The 19,593-nt window shown below is 42.3% G+C and overlaps 1 protein-coding gene across 1 annotated transcript in view; it reads right to left on the bottom strand.

Moving 5' to 3' along the window:
• The window catches only part of LOC309686298 (sodium channel protein type 5 subunit alpha-like), a gene marked incomplete at its 5' end in the record, with an annotated part of 177,068 nt that overhangs the window by 43,284 nt on the left and 114,191 nt on the right, over nt 1–19,593 (bottom strand). Inside the window, 2 exon segments of the mRNA XM_082498902.1 lie at nt 5,601–5,721; nt 12,662–12,790. Coding sequence (XP_082355028.1) covers nt 5,601–5,721; nt 12,662–12,790 — 250 coding nt within the window.

Raw genomic sequence — 19,593 nt, 5'->3', positions numbered from 1 at the left:
CCATTCCAATGTGTCTATGGCATGACCTGGTGAGGGTCTGAGCAACCATAACTCCTGGCTTCTACAATACGGGAGGTGGTCAGCAGACCCCAACTTCAGGTTTTGAAAGTTACTTTACCCACACGAAGAAGACTATTTATTAACATCTTTTAGCACAGCAAGCTTCAAGGCAGGAATAAACGCTTTGGCATTTCTTATAACAGCATCACTCGTACTGCCTTGTCTAATAGATATGTGCTGTCCCCCTGAAATCAATGCTAGTAGGGAACGGGTTGGGCAGAAGAAGTCGACCACTTTGTGATTTAGTCAGGACTTAGAGTTTTGCCACCCTAATCCATGTTGGGGCTACATCTTTTTTGAGAGCAAACTGACTCCTTTTCACCTTGGCCTTTTGGACAGTAGGTTACTGCTCAACAGAAGCAGAGAACAGCAGAAAAAGCCCCCCAAAAGCGTTATTTGCTGGTAAATTAGTGAAGCTGCATTAGTGGTCGACTTGTCCAAGAACAATGTCTGTTTTCAATTCACGTTTCCTATAATTTTTCATGAAACAGAGACTGAGAAATCTTTCCAAATGCATTGGTACACCATGATATTATTTAGGTTTTGTTTGTTTTTCATAACAAGGGAATTTTTTCCTTCAGTCACCGGGGTGCCCTATGGCACAATCACACACTGCAGATTAAAATGAATCCTAAACTGCAGTCTCCACTGTAGGTATGACAGAGAAAGCTCTTACTTTAACGTCTGCCACAATGATAAACAAGTTACCAAAAAAAAAAAAAAACCCAACCCAGGAGGAATTTAATATACAATACATTTTGTGTAAATATTCCTTTGGTTCCACATTCATATTTTCTAGCCTGGTGCATTATAATCGTGGAGCTGTTAGACCTGATTGCATTACCTTGGTGCATTGGGGAAAAAAAAATCTCTTTATAAGTGTGGGAGCTATACTGTGAAAACTTCCTCCTGCATGCATGATAGCCAAACCTATTTATTTCAGGCTTATGAGTAAAGACTTTACAAATATACTGCGTGTTCACACCAACATATACATTTAAATTTACATAAAATGATTTACATAAAATGATTAGATATGTTTTTGATTCCCTTCAGTAAACCAGGAAGACCAATTAATTTCTTCTATACTGTGGGCCGGTATGTCTGGCACCTTGTGTTCAAACCACAGTAATTTTATAGGTACTTTTACACAGGAGTACCCAATTACTGGGACACTCATTTTTTAGAAGAAAACAATACTTCGCTTAGCCTGGAATGCTGTTTACAGCATCGCTTGGTTCGACACAAAGAAAATGCAGCTTCCTCAGCATAAACTCAAGCAGGCAGGTCTTCATAACGTGTTTTTAATGTGCGCGTGTATATCTATATCTGCCAATCCAGGTTTCTAACCAGCCTGGCTAGCTGTGTATGCTCAAGGAAGAAAGCAAGCCCAGCTGTAGTCCCTTCGTAAGACACCAGATATCTCCCCATTCATGGAGAGAACATGATCTCTGCAGACCCTCCTTATTGAACCCCTTTTTTGTCTTCTGGCCCCACTAACCCACTGGCATGCATGGCTGGGGTTTATACTGTGCAGCTCTAGGGCTAACACGGAGGAGATTTGCCATCACTGTCTCCAGCATTTGGGTACCTGAGACACAGATGGAGATTTGAGTCTTTTCTTGTGTACTACAACCAGGTTCTGCCAAGAGAGCATCTGAAAAAGCCACAGGCTGCAAGGTGGTTTTGCTCTTCCAAGGGCTTTACAAGGGTACATTTCTTGTTTATCTGCTGCTACTCTCCTCAAAACATATTCTCTTGGAGGTCACTGCAAATAACAATGTGATGCCTTGAAGCAAAGGCAGCGGGCAGCCTGGCCCACCACTGATGTCAGCCCTGCCTTGAGCGAGGGGGTGGACGAGTTGAAGTCTAGAGGTCTTGTCCAACCCAAATTAATTTAATCCTGTACATGCAATAGGACAGTAAGAGTTTTATGATATCTGAAAACCGTATACAACAAAATACTAGCATGCCCTTCCTGATGGAAAAAAAAAAACCTACCACTGTATCTCAGATATTATGCCTAGAGGAAAAAGAAACCTTAAAACTTGGTTTTGTTCTGTGATTATTTTTTTTCCCTAGGAAGACAGTTAACATGTTTTTCTGGGGCTTGGTTTGGTTTTACTCAGTTTTTATATATCATCTGGTGGTAGTCCCCATAGCTCAGTTTAGATTTGTTCACTTTAACATTCTGTTTGAGCTCCTCTTCGCTTACTTATTTCTAAACAGCCGCTAACTGTGGTTGGGGATGGCATGACGCAGATCCCACCATTAATCAGAGTAACTTCACTTTAGCACATGGCATTTTCCAGCTGCGATAATTGCTCCTACATGGTCACATGAAAAACTCTTTGTGGGCGTCCTCGGTGTCACGAGTTGCGATCAACCGCGCGTTGAGCAAGGTAGCTCATTCTCGCACGACCATTATATGATACTCCTTTGAAACCTTTGCCAGCGGGCTGTGCCCGGGGAATTACGCTTGAGGACTTGGTGAAAACTTTTTCCTATTAGGGTCTGGGAGAGAGGAGCGTGCTGGGGCCAGGGGGCTCTCTTTGGATGACCTTCTGTGAGACACAGAAGAGAATGTCCAAACAGATAGCAATTTTTGATGCAGAGAACACATACCAATGGAGGTAACAGGACTGGAGTGTTGCAAGGCATCTGGAGGAAAAAATACCCAAATAGCTGGCATTGCCTAGATGTTGCTTTCCCATCAACTGGCAACAAGAATGATCTCTCCATTTCTATCAGGATTTTCCCAGCAATACTTGCTAGCTGCCAGAGCTGTGACCCTACCTTGCCTTCACATTTCCTGACCCAAGAATATTCCCCGTTGACCCTCATCAAAGCTATTTTGAGATGATAACGAATTAACAAGTCTCCCCAAGAAAAAAAAACGACCTATGGTTTATCTGGGTCACCCAACTCCGGGAAAACTGTGACCTCAGCAAACTTTCAGCAACTATTTCAAGAACATGCATTATCTTTGTTGCCTTTGCTATCTGAAAAAGGGGGCTGAATCTGGAACATATTTGTTCAGGACACAACCTATGCTGGATGTATTTAGAAATGTCATAGTTTGAATTTAGATAGCTGGTGAGCTAACAAGGTAAGAACGCAACCCTTCCCCCTGCTCTTCCTCTTCGTCTCACCTAATCTCCTTCTTTCACAAGTATTAGCTGCTCATTCTGCCAAATATACCCAATATTGTTGCACCTCTTTATGCAAGCCAGTAAAGGCAACACTAGATAAATTTGCCCAGAGCTTGCCCTTCAAAAATTCCGCTTTAGTACTTTATAACCTTGTCATATCTTAGCTAACTAGGCTGTTGTTTGTTTGCTTGCTTGCTTTTTAACTAGACTGAAATGATAACTGCATGAGGTTTAATTGCAATGCAACTTTATTTCCCTGCATAAATAAAAACGAATATTTATGTCGTTGCAGTAAGAATCATTGGGTCTTTCAGTTTATGGCACTTTGACTTGAAATTTTATGAGTGAATATTCACATGCCAAGTTTATGCATTTTTGCCAAATCCATGAGGAATGCGATCACATTGGGCCTACACAGCAGCCTCTGAAAAATCTGCAGGGATATGTGCTGCACAGGAAAGCAGAGCAGATATGTGGGGGAGGATGTCACCTGCAACTGCATCCCCAGTGCCCGCGGACACCCTGCACTGGGCCGAGGGCTGGGAGCAGGTTCTCCTTCAATCCCCATTCAGAGCTCAGTGCTCAGCTGGCCATACCCTGGGAGAAAAGGCAAACACCCCGACTTGGACAGGGACTGGAGAGGAACTAGGAGAGGCGAGGAATACCAGGCAGAAGGCAGGAGTGGGGATGCTCAGGGAGAAGGAAGCAGGAGCCAGCGGGGTGAATGTAACCCAGGGCAAGCTTGAGGTTCAACCCACAGCGCCTTCGTTTCTACTTTTCTCTGCTGCCAGGACGATGAGTGGCCTTCAAAACTGGCTGAACGCTTCCAGTGATCCACCTAGAAGAGCATTGCTTGCTACCCTGCATCCCATTGACAACAGTGGAGAAGATCTGACAGACTGGGTTGGTACTGATGTGGTCGTGCACGATGGAGTTTCAGGCAGTTCTGGTTATTTTAAGACAGAGCAAATCACAGAGTGCTACTGCTCTGGGACTGGACCTGTGCTGAGCACTGAAGGAAGCGATGGGTTGTGTGATGCCCTCCTTATTTCTTTTAAAAACTGGAAGGTGATCATGGCCAACCACAGTTTCAGAATTTGTAAGCTAGCACCTGACTAGCACTGGTCTTGCAGCACTGGCTTGTTTAAGCAATTATAATATAATTTCTCACATTGTAGTGCACAACGTAGATTGCTGATCACCAGCCTCATTAAGAAATATATTGTGAAAGAATGAAAACACCAGATCTGATTTCTAAATGTTATTGTATGGGCCAGAATAGTTACAGCATAGTACCATGCTTTCTTCCGTCAACTGCATTAATTTTTGGCTACTGCTTTTAAGCAGAGCTGCCAAAAAAATGTTTAGATCCCAGGGACATTTGTAAGCCCTGCAGGGCTCCCTTACCTCATTCAATCATCTTTCTCACACATATAGAGATGCACATTTTTGCTGACTTCAGGGGCATTCTTATACCCGGCAAATCATCTCTGTCTGATCCCATTTGAGCAGCTCTGTTTTTATTTATAATAATCCTTGAATTTTCAAGGGAGTATACTAACATTCAGCTAACCCCATTTTTCCTAACCCAGATTTAAAGAAAAACGAGGAATCTGGCAGAGATAATATTTGGAATAGAACATGCTAAGATAGAACACACAAGAAATAACTTCGGATGTTATTTACCTTATGGATTGACTTACAAATAGATGTTCTGATGTAGCTGGGTTTTAAACCTGTGTTTTGGAGCAGGTTGGTGATAAAAAATTAATAAAAGGCTGGCTTAGTTGGGTATTAAAGGCAGTTATGTAAATGTGAATTGTTGTTATCTAAAATAACTAAAATACCCTGTAGACAGCACATTCTTGGTCAGATGAAAGTTACCGGACATGCTAATCTTAACACCCTTTGACATAAACAGAAGAGAGTCCCTGGGACTCATGAACTCTGCAGGCCGTCTCTGTTAACTGCCTATACGCATTTCAGCAACAAAAACATCCCGATCCAGTTAGCTCGCCACCAAATTTGGTCACACACATACATATTGGAAGGCAAAAATCTTCACTTGGCCAAGTTAGAAAAATCAACATATTAAAAAACACTCTATGGCACAAAGCACGATGAAGAAAGCCCGGCGGCACGTTAGAAGCTGCACAGCCATTTGGAGCACGCTTTTGGCTTATCTCACCTTGGAAATCCAAAGATTACTGTTAACAAGTGATTCTGAGTACATGCTTTGGAGCATTAAGGTATCTAAGAAATAAAGCGCATCCAGTGAAATACTACTGCAAGCAGCCAGAGCAACGTGGTGCGAAGGTGGAGGGATGTTCACTGAGAGAAGAGGAGGATTCTTGCCTCAGCATTACCGTGAAATATGCAGGCCCTTACCTTCAGGGAAGCAATCTTCAGGCTCCATCAGCTCCTCAGCAAACTCAGGGATCTGCTCCAGCAGTTCTGCAGGATTTGTCAAATCCACTGTGCTGCCTTCAGAAAGACTGATTTCATCAAGCTTGTTGTCAACAAGAGCAAAGACGAGGAAAACAAATTGATCAATCGCCCCGAAGGAAGTAGCTGAGCTTTTATTCCACTAACCAATATCCCAGCTAAAGCCACCACAACAGAGACATCGCCATGCACTTCACACGGTGCCCACTCCTTGAGTGACAGCTCTGCCTACGCTGCGGTGAACTAACAGTGGACCCATCAACAAAAACAACAACAAAACTTAACACATAAAACTTATTTTTTTAAAAGCAAAGAGAAGCAAACCATAGAAAGATAGTGAACAGCAACCGAATATTAGTGGTTGGGGGAAGCTTGGAATGACTGAACCACTCACAATTTTAAGGCCTGTATGTCCTGAAGGCTCATACCTTCAGATGGGGGGACCAGAAGTGGGACCTAGCTCCTGAAATGCTGAAGGATGAATTTGAGGACCTGTGTTGGGTTCCTGTCTCTGGGGCCTCATTGCTGAGGCTCTTCACCCACAGCTGATGGGTGAAACCTGCACATTGTAAGTCGGGACCGTGCTCTGCTCCCTCCTGCCACAGCTTCTTCTCCTAGATGAGAAGTCCCTCTGTTACCAGTGTCCAGTTGCATGATGCCACAGGCATGCATGTGTAAGAGGACTCTTCCACCTGTCTCGTCCCAGGGTTAACTTGTTCCCATCACAGGATGTGGCCCCTAGCTTTTTGGCCACACACTTCTGATGCCAAGGTGATGTAGGAGGAGGGACACATGGCTTTTGAATGCCTTTCAGAGGCTCTATCGCTTGCCTGAAATATTTGACACCACCATCTTAGGTGCGTTGTTTAAATTCAGCGTTTCTTAAATCCTCCTCTGGAAAATGGGGACAAGAATAGTCCTGCTCCCCAAAGCACTGGTTGTCTTATCTACTTAAAGCAGGAATTTTAAAGCAGATCTGGATAAAAATTTATGGGGAACAGATTATTTTCAAAAATTGTTTTAAGGGCTGTGCAAGAAATTGGGTTAAATACAGCCAAGGAACTTGATAAAAATCCTATGTTGTAGTTGGAAATTTGGCTGAATTTGCTATTAAAAGAGATATGATACATCACTAAATAAGTCACCCAAATATGAAATAGAAATTTCATTTCAGGTCAAAATTTTCTTTTAACAGAATTATAACATTTTCTTTAGAAGAAAACAGGATCTTTTTTTTTCATATTTTATTTTGCTAGTCAAAATACAACATTTCTATTCTGTGTTAATCCAAAATTATATTTTACCTGATTCTGCAGTTTGGCCACTAAAGTGAAAGATCTGATATTTGCCAGCCCTGCTCATGGTCTGCTTTGGGCTGTATTAAAGCACTGCCTGTCACAAGTGGGCAACCCCAAAGCTGGTATCTTCTATGGGACATACCAATGCACAATAGCGATAAGCAGGAGTCAGGAGAGGTGCGTTATTTGTTAACTGTCTTATTCTGTTCTCTGAGTGTTTACTGAAATCTTTTTGTGCTTTGTCTGGCAATAGTATTGTCTTCATTTCAAAAAAATGAGGACAATAATACTTACCCATGCTCTTAAACAACCTGTGAGATAGTTATGTGAGAGATGGCATGTATACATAAAATATTATTTTCATGAGGATGATGTTGATGGAGTTAGAGAACAGGTACAGCTTTATATATTTATTATTAATGTGAAAATGGGCCCTCTGTTTTCCAGTATACACACTCAATGCAAAATTTATAGCTGAATTCAGAGAAATGCTGAACTTGGGGTAAAACGGGCAAGATTAAACATTCCAGCAATGCTTGCAAGCGGGGATGGAAGCTACTTGTTTGCAATTAGCTGCAGCATCCAGAAGGTCATAGTCTTGGCTAGGGGTTTTAATGCTCTACTCAAAAGGACTCTAAACAGTCGAGAAGAGGCCTTTTAAAAAAAGAGTCAGAACAGAAAGCACAGGTCAAAGACACGGATAAAGCTTCTAAAAAATCCATATTCAGAATGCATTTGTCATACAGAGCCCATTTTCTACAGCCTACCAGCAGTATATGACGGTGGAAAAAATGTCATACCAAGTTTTAGCACAGTCAGAACTTTCTGATACTTTTCATTAGGGAATGCATTTAATCATTATCTGTTCTGTTATGAAGATGTCAAAACACATATCATTGAAATAGTCCTAAATCATATACAGCTGTAGGATATAGAAAACGGGGGTTCCGATGAGAAAAGAAACCTTGTTGGATATAATTCCTACCAATAGACAGAAATCAAAGAAAACTGTGAGAACATCAGCTCAATAGCATTGTCAACGAGAGCGCTGTATTTAGCAGAGACAGGTTAGGAAATTCACAGAACACAATACGGTGCAATTATAACAGACTACGAGGAAAACATCTTAAAAGAATCAAGAATTCTTGAGAGTTATTTATCAGGAGGGGTTTTCAGAAAATATCAGAATCCATCAGCATCGAAGGGAGATGGGGAACATGCAAGACAAAACAGAGAGGATTTCTTCTGAAAAGCTTTCAAAGAAGAAGAGGCAGCGAACACGGATTCAGAAAACACTAGACAAACGTCTGAGGGTCCAAACTGGGACTAGAAAAAGAAGGAGCCATACGGATGAGAGAGGAGGGAAAGATTAGGAAAGTTTGTAGGAAAGAAGCAAAGGTTACTCTTTGCCAAAAGGGTTAAAGGGATTAAGAAGGTTTTCATGAGCTCGGTAATGGAAAGAAGAGAGCTGGAGACATAATAATAATTGATGAGGGAGATGTAACTAATCAAAATTCAGTTGCCTAAGAAAATAAACTCTTTTTAAAAGAATCCAACAAGGGGATCAATAAAAAGAGGGGGGAGAGCCTGCTAGAATTAATGGAAATGTAAGGAGAGAAATATCTAGAAAGCCTGAAACATATGCAAATAGGCACATCCAGACAAGGTACATTGTAGGGCATAAAGAGAGCCGATACACCAAGTTAAGACACCATTAGCGATCAATAGCGAATGCTCATGGAAAACTGGAAACAGCTCAGGAGAGCAGCAATACGTAAACACAATACTGAGCTTAGAGAAGAGGAAAAGGGAATAATCATGGGAATCACAGATCACTAAACACTTGCTGTAGCCTGTGATTAAAGCAAATTAAATAAAGACTTAGAGGAGAAAAGGAGAGTGTTTTCTCAGAGTGAAATGTCAGAGAGATGTAAAGGCAGTGAGGTGGCTCTCCTGTCTGCTAAGGGTACTGCGCACAAACGGGGTGCAAAGAGGGCAAAAGATGGCAAAAAGGACGCATACTGAATTTCCTCTTTCTTTCTTGGGATAAGCGAGCGTTGTCTCACTCTGTACCAGGCAGAGACAATGGGATCCCTCAGAAGCCGCTTTGGGAGGTCTCCCAGTAGTGCGTGAATTTATACTGCAGAGCTTAATTTTTAATGTATTTCTGGGTGGAGTGGATGTCTTAAGTACCCGGACAAGGCTTCCACAGGCACCACTTGTGTTTGTAATAGTGGCAAGTTGATCTGAACTGATTTTTCAAAAAGCCTTTAGCAGTGAGATGCTGAAATCTCATTGAAAGTTGATGTTTGCTCAAGGCTTAACTCTCTTATCTCCCTTCCTCTCTCCCTCACCTACAAAGATCACAGTCTTAATCTATCAAATTGACATATGATATATAAACCTTTAGAAAATATCTGGATGTCTATTGTAGAAAACTCCACTTTTGAAATAAATTGTAATTGGTTTGGATTCACCCACTGCTGCGTGGAGAAAAGCCATCCTAAGGAGCCAAATATAACACAAACTTTGTCTTAAGAGGAGGAGATCTGTAGGGATTACAGTCGGCATTATCTTCACTAAAGATATAGAAGAGGTACTGACCAATATAATCCCTGTGTTAGCCCATAATATTAAATTGGAGAGAGTATTGAAACCAAGGAAGCACAAAGGAAAAGAGAAGTGAAACATGGAGAGAATATAGCAAAATGGGACTCGACCCAAAACAGTACAAACGAGAGAGTTCCAGGAAAATTTCAATGGAAATTTTGGAAACCTGGAGTAATATTAAAAAATTAGACATGATTTTGCAGTGGGATATAACAATGCAGAAAATCTATATGAAAGCATCTTGTCTAGGTAATGAGATACTATATCCTTTGGAATATTGTGCTTACTTCTTGGCAAAACAACTCCAAAAAGGAACGACTGAGGGAGTTGCAGGGAAAGAGGTAAAAAAGTCAGATAAAGAGCACAGAGATACTCATTTACAAGAAACGATGAAATGGAAGAACAATGGCGTGTGATTTCAGGGGGTAAACCAAAGACAAAAGGGAGCAAACAACAGTCTATTAAATTGAGTGATATTAATTCATAAAAAGAGAGTGATGGATAAAATTGGTAAAAGAGAGTGATGGATAAAATTGGTAAAAGAGAGTAATGACAGTACTTTGACAGGAAAACAACAATAAAAAAAGGGCTGGTTATTAAGGCAATATACCCAGCCATAAGTTTTTTTTCTAAGCTAGTGAATTGTTCCCTTTGGTAAATGAAAAAATCTAAGTTGCCTGATACGTTGAAGGGTAGATTCCACAAAGCTGTACAAAATATTTTATGGGACAGCATTTTGGCAGAGAAATCAACCCCTTTTGTTCTCTGAGGCCTTATCCACCTGTGACATCAATGGTTTTATTTCTATGGTGTCTTTCTGATGATTTATATAGGATGAATTTTTAATCACATAATGTATCCTTTACTGACATCAACAGTGTTTTATTCAGAACACATTCAATGCTTCCTGTTATTGACTGAATCACTCAAAGCCCTGCCCCTTGGGCATACCAAATCTGTTAAGTTACTTCCTCGCAGTTGCTGGCTTTATTTGGCTAGTCGCAAGTTCTTGGGACATTCATCAAAAAGATGATTAGCATGTCTTTGTGTGCCGGCGCAAAGATTACTTCTGAATAGGAAGACTGGAGGTATGTAACGTCCACGCAAGACCTGGCCCTCAAAAATAGCACCCTTTGGGCTTTGCTCTTTCATGTTGGTATTCATAGCCTCATGTGAACTTCCGTTTGATTTCAAGTCATCCCTGGATTATTGCCATATTCCTCCACCTCTTTCTAAGCAGCCGCAAATAGAATCAATTATACTCTACTATGGAAAGGTGACATTTGTGTCCCAGGACCCTTTGAAAGTTGAGGGAGGAAATGGGGATTATTTCTTTATCACGATGTTGCTGAATATATCAAGGCTAGAATGTTCCTGTTTTATCATGAGGTTTCGTTATAGCACTAACAAAGGACATAGTTTTCCAGCCTCCATGTTAGGATCACGGGGTGTATTTATCTCAAAAAGACATTTAAACATGAGGGATACCTAATCCCCTGAGAGAAGATTTCCTGAAACGGTCTTCCAATTCCTCCTAGTTATAATGCTTCATCTCATTATTTTAAAGTTGTGGGGTTTTTTTTTTTGTAAATATATATACATTTTTTCCTGAGACTGGGATGTCAAATATTTGAGTCTCCTCCCTTTAGAGTCCAGGACCTTTTCTTTCTGAAGATGAAGTTCAATACGCCCAAAAGTATTCTGGCAAGGAGGATTGCTCCTTAAAGAAATCCTTCGTGGCTAGAGGATTTCGGCTTACTGTGAGTGGAATTTAGCTCACCTAAGTGCACAACTCACCTCGTTACCCCGGGCTCCCTTTATAGTCAACGGAGAGAAACAGACACTTTTAGAAGATGATTCATCTGACCTAATTTAAATGTTGATTTCGGTCGGAGGTGAGACACATGTACCTAACTACATTGGCTCCAGATCCTCATTGACTATAAAGGGGCCTCAGATGACAGGTTCAGATACAGATGTCTACATTTAATTCAGTAAATTCCACCCCATATGACACTATGAATCAGCAGGCCTGGAGAAGATGAGCTCTGGCTCTGCGGTGGGTCTGTTTCCTGTTGTCCTGTCAAGATTTCTCCGTGGGATTGCTCCTGCTGGGCACAAACGTGCCAGCAGTTTTAGAGCAGAATTGGGAGAGGTGTGATGCATGTTGGTACTATGTCATCCTTTCCCTTTCACTAATTCAGTCCCCCAAAACCACCACTGTTTCCAATCTCAGGGAGTTATGGAGTTCCCCAAAGTCACAGGACATCACCCAAAACCTCCAGTTCCTGATTTCAAAGAGAGGAATCCATTACTCTCTATTAATAAAGGCAAAGTTATATGTCAATAAAATGCTAAATCTGAATGGGAAAAAAAAACCCCAAGAACTCAGCAAGTAGGATATAAGGAATTTAAAGCCTGGAGTCGCTCGGTGTACAGAACAAACACATATAATTTTGGTGTTCGTGTTTATAAGGACAACATAATCCTACAAATTGAAAATAAATGTCAATGTGTACACATCAAGAAACAATGACTGAGCTGCACTTTGAGAAACATCAGCTGAATGATACCAAGGCTTACTAGTTAGTATCTTCATGTCATTTACTTAAGCTGTTGAACCTTTCTTGGGTCTATGTGCTAACAGGGAAGGAAATGGTAATCTGTGACAGATAGCAGATGCCCTCCAGTGAACTCAAGGTACAGATCTGCCAAGTCAGCAGAGGCCATTCTTAGAGCTACTTTTCAGTGGGAAAACACGCGCATATTTGCTCCTAAAATAAGACAGTAACATTATAGATGATTTTGTGGGTTGTTTTTTTTTTTTTTTCCCAAAGCCTCTTGGAATCCCATCTTGATTCATAATGCGCATTTTCCAAGCTTTCCAATTATTTATATAACAACAAAATCCTCTCTCTTCTTTACTGAGACTGTAATACCTGTTATGTCCTATTGCTTTCCTACCACTTGACAAATATGTATTTTTACAAGCCGTAAACCCCACACATATCGGTGACATGCACTACGGAGATGGTGCAATGGACTGCATGCAGTATCAGGTAGGAAAGTTGTTTCTGTTACCTCTTTTTGCCCTACCGGAGGTGGTGGCTGAGCCTTCAACTGCTTATCCACGTGCAACTCACTTAACTCTTCACAAATCTCAGAGTTCTGACTCCGGACGCCTGGGCTTTGGCATCGCTGCCCCCTCAGCTGCAGCTGTTTCTCCTGCTGGAAATAATCCTAGATGGGTTTATTTTCTTTTTCTTTGATAGCATGCTTATTTCTTAAGGAGAGCTCCCCAGCTAAAAGAGAAAAAAGCCTGGACTATACTTGTCGGGGGACAACATCTTAAAGAAAACGGCAAGAAACAAGATAACACAAGCTTATGCTGTAACTTTTGAGCTTTAGCAACTGGATAAGTCAAGATATCCGGCTGTAGAAAATGGAAATACAAATAGGCCAACTTTTTTTTTTCTGAGTTGTTGTTGCTGGGGCAGGCGGAAATTCCCTTGCAATCTCTATTTTGAGTCTGCTTTTCGAGACACACGCTTCCTCCAGTGACCTGAGGCGCACAGAAAGGTGTTTGCAGTTCAGTCAAATAGCCGAGGGCTGTACTCTGAAGTCGCGGCGATAGTATTACAGCTGGAGAGAAGCACGAGCGCAACACCCAAAGCTGTGCTACGAGCCTGCTCGAAACAGCGTGGAAAAAAAACGCACCCAGAGGAGACAGGACACACACTGAAGAAGAGGAAAGCGCAAAGTTCAGAGGAAGAGATGAAAGGTATCGAAAAGTAGATGTGGAAAAACTGCAGGTAAACACATAAACGTATGCGGCTCCTATTCAGCAAAACACTTAAGACTACTTTGCACTCACTGATGCCAACAGGACTTAAGCACAGGTTGAAAGGAGAGCGCATCCTTAAGTACTTCACTAAAAAGGGATGGACTCTGGAATTGGGGCAGTATTTTTTTTTTCCTGCAAACACATCTGGCTAGAGCCAGTGCTTGCTAGTATGAGCGGTGCCATTAAATCCAGCCGCTTCTTCCTGGGGTGATGATTATTGCTGCTGAGCTCTCTAGAAGTACTCCCAGGAGTAATGGCAGAGACGACTATGTTTGCAGGGTTGGTCCCTACACCTGGAGATCCGGGTTCTTTGCTGGTGTAAATCAGTGTGGCTTCATTGATTCACCTGGGACAGGGGTTTCTCTGAAAACTCCATAGCAGTGGGTGAGTGGATAGTACTCGTCAGAGCACTACCCTCGTTCATGCCATTACTAAGGCTGCTACTAAAATATTAATAAAACTTCAGTTGGTTTCAAAGGGTTGGGCTGAATTGCTTACAGAAGGACTTCCATGCTGAGAAAAAAAATTACAAGCATAACAGGATTTCAACAGTAATTATTTAAACCTATTTATCTTTCACTTGTCCACCTTTTTTTTTTTTTTTTCCCTTGGCTTGACTGACATTCAACGTTATTCATGTATTAAGCGAGTTTCCCTTCCCCAGGGAGCCGCAGCCTAACCGCCTCAGTTCTAAAGCCACATCACCACAGGAAGTCCCTCAAGAGGTACCAGGAGCAGAAAAACACTTTATTCCAAATATAACGATCTGAAAGAACAGATGACACAAAGGAAGCAGTTGGTTAAGCAAATTGCTCCCCGTATAAATGCTTTCGGACTGTCAGGTTTGTACCAGTCCTTTCAAATGTCGTTCTGTGTTTCTAGCAAATTAATTCAAAATCAAATTACTTGTTTCCTGCTTCAGAGGGCATGTGGTCTAAAATATATTCTAACTTTAATAAATTAAATTATGCATGTCTAAGCCTGTACCCTCTGCATAAGAATGTATTACATACAATTTCTAGGCACAGTTCAGCACTGATCTTCACAGACCAGAGATTACTCCATAATCATCGAGTTATAGTTCCATCCCCATCAAAAAGTAACACTCTTTAAGGCGCATCTATAGAAATAGTGTAATACTCAGGGGAGATGCTAACGTGGAAGGCACGGGATGCACAAATAAGACGCTCAGCCATAAAAAGGGCTTTATTTAATGCAATGTGCATAAGACATAGCACCAAGTAATCTTAATGGCATGATATTGGTTATAGCACTAAAACAACAGAAACAATTGTTTCATGTTAAAAGTGCAATGCAATCTGAGGTGACACCTCAAGTTCATTTTTGCAGAAAGGTTGTGTGCTCAGATTCATTAGAAACTATGCAGTGCACGAGAACAGACTGTGTAGCTCAGCTGATCTGACAAACACTCAAATTCCTAAGCAAATTATTGCACTAAGCTCCAGTCAAATGCCAAACTTACACCAATTCTCTATTTACTAACCCCTCTTCGTGGTACCCAGACTTAGCAACACTTTCCTAGAGACTAAACTCCAGGAAACATGGACCCAGCTACTTCCCAGAAATCACACTCGTACCAAGTATCGATGAGTTAATGTTAATTAAAACTGATGAAATATATCCTGGCAAATTATCCAATGGGGGAAACAGGCGCATGTGCTCGTACACTGATTTGGTTCATCACCGTGTATTTTTCAGACTTGTCCTGCAAATTTATAAGGTGGGAGAAAAATCTCTAAGAAAAACGGACTCTCCAAATGAATCGGGTTGTGCAGATTGATCCCAAAAGGAGCGTTAAGGAACCAACGGAGTTTTTGCAAACAACTGGTGCCAGCCCTGGCAAACCGCTCTCGCGGGATGCGCCAGTCTCGTTTCCTGCACACAGCACCTGAAGCTCAGCGCAGACCTGGCTGGGGGAAGGTGCCTTTGGTTTGCGTTGTTTAACTTCGGACTGTTTGGGTTTGTTCTGCTTCCAGATGATTCGTTCTTCTGGCAGCAACAGCAGCAGGTTTATCTCCTGTAAAGCTCCCCACCGTGGGTGGTTTATATAATTTGTTTTTAATTTTTGTATCAAGTGCCATGTTGCCAAGGCAATACACGTTATGTTAATATTTATTGATTCGGTTGTTTTCATAATTTATAAAGTAAAACCATTCAGCAGTGCAAAAAAAAAACCAACTTTGTGCATGCAAACAGAGGGTTGGGAGCCCAGGACAGACCTCGGCTCCTCCTTTAAAGCATCAACCAGAAGTTTGCTCACCTCTGCTCTGATCAGGGCCCTAAAAAGAGGTGATCTGCCAACTCCGTACCAGTAATTAGCACACGGAGGAGGATGGGCCCAGAGTTGTCCCCTCGCATGCTGCAGCTCAGTTGTAGCACCAGAAAAACAGCAACCAGATTGAAAATAGAGCATAATCTGGGTGACATCTCAAGTGTGTTTGTGCACGGACCCACATACTTGTTTGCTGACACAAATAAATACAAAGGCTCCACACTGCGTTCTGCCTCTTAAAAGCACGGATCGGCTAATTGTTTCAGGCTCAAATGGGGATTAGTGCAAATGCCGCTCCTTTGGAAAGAGGAATTGCTGTTGGCAAAACAAGACAAATACCTGTCATCGGCACGGATTCACTTTATTCCTTCCCCATGGAAATATCATTTTTTCCATCCTGTGCAAACAAATTTAGAAAGAGGAACCCAGGACCTGCCTTTCGGCTGGTCATCAGCTCGGATGGGTGCTCCTGATGCTTCACTCACTCCCTGGATCATGACCCTGGCTTGCAACATTTGTTCCCTGATTCCCTGGCCCCAGTCGCTGTGAGAAGGACGACGTGCAAAGCCTTTGATAGCAGGAAGCTTCCTCTCCCAAGCAGGTGGGGCGGCAAGAAATGGGAATGGGCTCTGGAGCCCTCCCCCCTTGCAACCCTCACTGCAGAGCCAGCAAGCACGGATGAAGGATGTGGCACGATAAAGTTAATTGAAGTTATTTTATGAGGCGGACAGGATATCCCCTGTCTCTGATGAGACAGCGCAAATGCAAACCGCCTCTCTCCAGTCCTCAGTGCAATGGGAAACTTCAACCCTATACATCTTCTCTGCTCCCCACCAGGGCAACGCGTCCCTCTGTCTCTTTGGCGACCAATTTTGAGACACTAACGTGATTTCAGGGATGTCCACATTCTTTAGTCGCTTTCCAGGAATGAGCTGGTCAGGTCATTTCCGGGAGCAGACTGGGAGGGGTGGTGGCTCATCCTGGTGTGTCCCCCCCCGCCCAAGCCTGCATACACTTGGCCCTACAGGTGGGACCCTGCTTTCCCACGGGACGCTGCCCGTCAGAGGAACATCAGCAGCAGACAAGGATGCTGGCAACAGAAATACGGCTGCTTTAGCCATTCATAGGTGATCGACACTACGAAATTGAGCCTCCTCGAGAAATGCAATTCAGTAGAGCGGCAATTAGTCCTTTAATAGATGACAATATATTTTTAACCTGCAAAGCTTCCTGTAGCCAGATTTTGGGTATGAAAGCCATAATAGGAGTCTGAGGAGCTTTTCATACATAATGAACCCAGTTCAGCAGTGTGGCACACATAGTTACGAGAGGACTGTTTACTCTGCAGAGTAATTGTTGATGTTTATGTTCCTCCTTACATACAGCTATGGATTTCATAAAATTACCGTGCCTGGTAGCGATTGGCATCCTTTCTCAGCAACAGTTTGTGTCTAGTAACTGGCACCCTGCCTCTGCAAAGAAGCCAAGAAGTAAATGATGGTGAAAACTGAACTGTTTATATCCTACCTCTGCATAAATGGAGAAGGGAGCAGATTGCAATGCTGCTGAAATGCAGCGGGCTCGCATTTCTGCCGGGGTGGCACCTGTTTTGTGTGTAAAGTAAACAGGAGAGTGCAGTCTGCAGAGCTGCCGGGCTGACAACTCTCAGACGGGCTGAACTCAGTCCTTCTGAAAAGTCTTGAAAAGTCTGAGCTAAAATGGGAGAGAAATAAATAACGGTGAACCGGGGAAACGAATCCTGGGTTCTTATTACCAGAACAGATCATTTCTGATCTTTGTTCTCCTCTTTCACAAGTAATTGTAGATCCTTGTAGCACCAGTAAAATCAGTGGACTGACCTTTCTGCGTGTTTAGCATGAGAAGAAAAATCACCAAATACATCAGGAAAATCCTCTTGCTTCCTTAATATGAGAAGGGGAAGTTTAGTATCACTTATTCTGCTAGGAATAAAAAAGGGCTGGTGTGCAGCTGTCAATTTTAAGCGTGCACATTTAGGAATCTTTCTAACCCGCTTTGAAGAATCACTTCTGTATACTCCGTTTAATGAGAAATCAGAGGAAAACCTGGAGCGATACCGCACCACAGCACTAGGATTATCGCTAAGACACAGAGAGGACTCGTGCTACACTATGTGCCTGTACAAGTGCATTTTATTAGCAGACTACAGCGTTTGCAGTGCTGCTGTGAAGCATGTGAAGTCCTACCTTAAGGTTGCATCACACGTACATAACTTAAGACCCGCAAATTCCTCAGAGAGGGTATAAAAACAAGAAAGAGAAAGTCTAAACCTGATTATCTGAGGCTGGTCATCCCCACTCTCCATCCTACGCCACCCGGTCAGAAACAGCTGAAACAACCAGACACCAGGCTAACGTAGTGGACTGATTTTTTGCTCAGTTTTTCAGCACTTATCTACCCCTCCCCGTCTTTTCTCTTGCTATTTATCTATGCAAAAGCCAGAAACAATCTGGTGCAAAGGGAGCAGTCAAATGTCAGAATTAGAAGATGCTGCTCGTATTTGCCACGGGAATCCACCTACATTTTTTTTCTTTTTCATGATGAGCCAGCCTTTATAGGGACCCTGTTTATTAAAACCCAAATCGCTAACACATGCATGCAGAAGAGCAATGTGGGCAAAACAGCTTAAACGCAATAGTCTCTGAGTTCAGAAAGAGCATAGGCCTGTTGCCCATCTCCCTGTGAACGTACCGGTAGATGAAACTACGCCCCTCTACTTGGAAGTCTGCACGTCCCAAAGGAGTTTCCAACAGAGCTTTCATCTGTCAGAGTTAATGCCATCATAGTTTGGACTTACACCTGTGCAGCTAAACACAGAACTTGTCCTCCTGGCGCACCTCAGAAACACATTTTTTTTTCCCCCTGAAAGTTGTAGGGTATTTGGAAGCCAAGTGCAGTACCTGTTCTGAAAAATAATGCACCTGTGAGTAGTTAGCTGGATAAAAATACCAGAACCTGTCCCTTAAAATTCAGAATGGTGAAGGCTAAGACTGGCCAGAAACCACAGCTGCTCAGCAGAGGCTGTTAACAGCAAAGCCTCCCTTGGCACCAGCCTGGTCCCGCTACGTTCTTTCATTTTGAATAAAGGTGAACTAAAACTTCGCCAGACAAACATCATCGCAGCCGCCAAACGCTGGGCTCTGCACAAGCACGGGATGCTTTGCCAAACGCTGTCCCGCAAGGAGGGAGAGAGCAGTTCAGCAGTGCTCCTTCATGGATTAATCCAGAACGTTTTAAGCGCTTGAACTCTGACCGCAGAGGAGCAAGGCACGTTATTTCTGATGGCTTCTGCCTTGCTGGCCTAAGATCTTTTCCCACACTGGGCAACACGCTGCCCGTGATAAAACACAGATTCATTATTCCAAGGGTTGACTCTGGAAATTAGTCTAAGTGGGAGAACTTGGCAAAAAGATGGACTGCCAAAGTTAATTTAGCCTGTTATCAATTCAATAGGCTTAAATAGGCAGTGAAAATGTTTCATAAGTGTTCATTGTTCAGAGTTCAAGCTAATACCTTCTGCTAAATTGCATTTTGAAGTTTAATCACAATCTACTTCATGTTTCTTTTGGTAATTGGGATCTCTCCACAGTATAATATGAAGAACTCCAACTAATGGGCTCCTCTGATGGAAGTTTAAATTTTGGAAGTTTGCCTCAAGGTGCAGTGAGTGAAAGTGCCTCAAATAACCCGGAACCTTTCACCCAAAGAAGGCGTCAATATTTTCATCATTAGGGAAGTCTCATATTATCACTGGCAATAACAACAAAATAACCGTTATTTTAAATTTTGCTATTTTGGGCTACAATTAATGAGAATAATTTCAACCCCCTGACACCGGCACGCACGCACTGT

The sequence above is a fragment of the Vanellus vanellus genome (assembly GCF_965231255.1).
Source record: "Vanellus vanellus genome assembly, chromosome: 2".
NCBI lineage: Eukaryota > Metazoa > Chordata > Aves > Charadriiformes > Charadriidae > Vanellus > Vanellus vanellus.
This window is presented reverse-complemented; position numbering and strand designations above follow the sequence as displayed.